This window comes from Priapulus caudatus, unplaced genomic scaffold, assembly GCF_000485595.1.
Source record: "Priapulus caudatus unplaced genomic scaffold, Priapulus_caudatus-5.0.1 Scaffold2041, whole genome shotgun sequence".
Lineage (NCBI taxonomy): Eukaryota > Metazoa > Priapulida > Priapulimorpha > Priapulimorphida > Priapulidae > Priapulus > Priapulus caudatus.
The window spans coordinates 4,512-7,580 of NW_014579102.1; the positions used below are offsets into that span (position 1 = coordinate 4,512).

The 3,069-nt window shown below is 46.1% G+C and overlaps 1 protein-coding gene across 1 annotated transcript in view; it reads left to right on the forward strand.

Annotated features, from left to right (window-relative positions):
* Window positions 1-218: 218 nt before the first annotated feature.
* The window catches only part of LOC106818124 (solute carrier family 10 member 6-like), a gene marked incomplete at its 5' end in the record, with an annotated part of 5,481 nt that continues 2,630 nt past the window's right edge, over window positions 219-3,069 (forward strand). Inside the window, 4 exon segments of the mRNA XM_014822843.1 lie at window positions 219-355; window positions 358-430; window positions 1,022-1,124; window positions 1,897-2,101. Of these exon segments, the coding sequence (XP_014678329.1) occupies window positions 219-355; window positions 358-430; window positions 1,022-1,124; window positions 1,897-2,101 (518 nt within the window).

Sequence of the window (3,069 nt, forward strand, 5' to 3'; positions counted from 1 at the left end):
CACACCTCCCTCCTCCCCCCACATACACACGCAGCGACCAGCATGGAGCATACAACCCTCTCTGCTGCCGCTGCTGCTGCTACAGTCGCCTCCTCCATTAACGCTAGCAGCATCACCACGGAGCTCCACTCCTCCTCCTCCTCATCCTCCTCTTCTTCCCTCCTCCTCCTTCTCCTCCTTCCTCCTCCTCCTCTTGTCGTCGTCGTCGTCGTCACAAGAGCAGCGGCCGGAGTACACGACGACGCTCGAGCTAGTGCAGCGAGTGCTCATGATGCTGCTGCTATTCCTCATCCTCTTCGCGATGGGATGCACGATCACGCTCGCCGACGTCGTCGTCAATCTCCGCCGACCGTACGGCGTCTGCGTCGGTCTGACGTCACAGTTCGTCGTGCTGCCGCTGGCGGCGTTCGGATTCGCTCATCTCATGCAGGTAGGCTCCGCCAGGTGGCGCGCTGAAAGGCGGTGGTTTAGCGCACCCGGATTGTTAGTGATGGGGTTAGGGTTAGGGTTATGGTAAGGGCTAGGGTTAGGGTTAGGCTTAGGGTTATGGTTGGGTTAGGGTTAGGGTTAGGGTTAGGGTTAGGGTTGGGTTAGGGTGAGGGTTAGGGTTAGGGTTAGGGTTAGGGGTAGGGTTAGGGTTAGGGTTAGATGGATCAGGATTATGTTTATTGTTTAAAAAGAATACTTCTATGGATGATTCTAAAATATAGCCTTTTATTAACTATATCTTTACACCTTTGCCACGTTGTACACACTATTTCTACGCCACATAGCGTAAAATGCTTTCTATTTCGTAAGTCGTATTTCATCGCGTGTAGCCATACCACAGTGCTACATGACCCATAGCGGTACAAACATATATAACATATTAACATAACTGCGTTAATGCGATATTTTTACAGCTGCCACATCTATTCCAGTTCACTGTTATATGGGGAAATCAGTACGTACAGAGTGGAAACTAGCGCTAGCCATCGAATAAGAATGAAAATGGACAGTATCCTTAATACGATATTTACAGTTGCCACCGCACAAGCCATCGGCATGTTAGTGATGGCTTGCACACCAGGTGGCGCTATGTCTAACATGTTTACCTACTGGACGGACGGTGACATTGCCCTGAGGTATATAGTACAAACATTCACCCGCTAATCAACAACATGTATGAAAGTGCGCGCGCGTCTGCTTTCCTGCCTATTCATGCCGAATGCAAATACGATAGCGTTTACGTACGCGAGGTACATAACGAGGTGACTAACATTAGCAGTTGTTTATATTAGCTATCTCGAGTGAGCTATAATTATTAATTGTGGACATGCTTATAATTGTTTGCACTCAGGTGTATGCAAGCTGTAAGATTGCGCCCACCGTGCGTTAGTCAACAAGATTTCACAGGGGCAATCAATGCACCAATAAAATTGTACTCTCTTTCAATGTATTTACTAAAATTTAACGTGTTATTACAGCCGTATTAACTTTCGTATTACAGCCATATTAACTGTACTATTAACTGCAGTATTGCAGCCGTATTAACTGCCGTATTACCTGTAGTATGACAGCCGTGTTAACTGTTGTAGGACAGTCGTATTAACTGCAGTATTAACTGCAGTATTAACTGCAGTATTAACTGCAGTATTAACTGCAGCATTAACTGCAGTATTAACTGCCGTATTAACTGCAGTATTAATTGCAGAATTAACAGCCGTATTAACTGTAGTATTAACTTCAGTATTAACAGCCGTATTAACAGCCGTATTAACTGCAGTATTAACTGCAGTATTAACTGCAGTATTAACTGCAGTATTAACTGCAGTATTAACTGCAGTATTAACTGCAGTATTAACTGCAGTATTAACTTTTAACGTCGTATTAATCTCGTCGTCGTCGTCACTTCAGCATCTGCATAACGACGGTGTCGACCCTGGTGGCGATCGGCATGATGCCGCTCAACCTGTTTCTCTACACGCGCAGCTGGACAGACAAGAGAGCAGTCATTCCTTACGGCAACCTCGCTCTCGCCCTCGTCATCATCACCGTGCCCGTTGCCATGGGGATGCTGCTGCGATGGAGGCGCCACCTGCTGGCGCAATCAGTCAGCAAGGTAGGGAAGAGTTCATTGTGGGATTGAGCGGCGTTTCATGGTCGAGTGCGTTATGAAGGTCTGTACTGATACCCACTGCAAATATTATTTACTGCTAACATAATAATGTCTACTGCTAATTTAATAATATCTGCTGCTAAGGTGGAGCGGCGAGTTTATACAGAGCAGCTGCACTGATAAAAATAATCTACTGCTAAAATAAACGCGCGATGTGCAATCTCTGTCATGTGTTTGCACTGTCTGGTGATCGATGACTGTTCTGCATGTTTGTGAACTGTTCTGCCGTCAGTCTCGCCCCTATAGTGACCGTTATATACAGGTTCCCCTATAATGACCGTTATATACAGGTTGTGTTGGCCGTTCTACGCAGGTGTTTAACATCGTTACTTTTGCCCTCTATAATGACCGTTATATACAGGTTGTGTTGGCCGTTCTACGCAGGTGTTTAGCATCGTCAGTCCCGCCCTCTATAATGACCGTTATATACAGGTTCCCCTATAGTGACCGTTATATTCAGGGTGTGGCCGTTCTACGCAGGTGTTTAGCATCGTCAGTCTCGCCCCTATAGTGACCGTTATATACAGGTTCCCTTATAGTGACCGTTATATACAGGTTGTGTTGGCCATTATACGCAGGTGTTTAGCAACCCCAGTCTTGCCCTCTATAATGACCGTTATATACAGGTTCCCTTATAGTGACCGTTATGTACAGGGTGTGGCCGTTATACGCAGGTTTAGCATCCTCAGTCCCACCCTCTATAATTACCGTTATATACAGGTTCCCTTATAGTGACCGTTATGTACAGGGTGTGGCCGTTATACGCAGGTTTAGCATCGTCAGTCTTGCCCTCTATAATGACCGTTATATACAGGTTCCCTTATAGTGACCGTTATGTACAGGGTGTGGCCGTTATACGCAGGTTTAGCATCGTCAGTCTTGCCCTCTATAATGACCGTTATATACAGGTT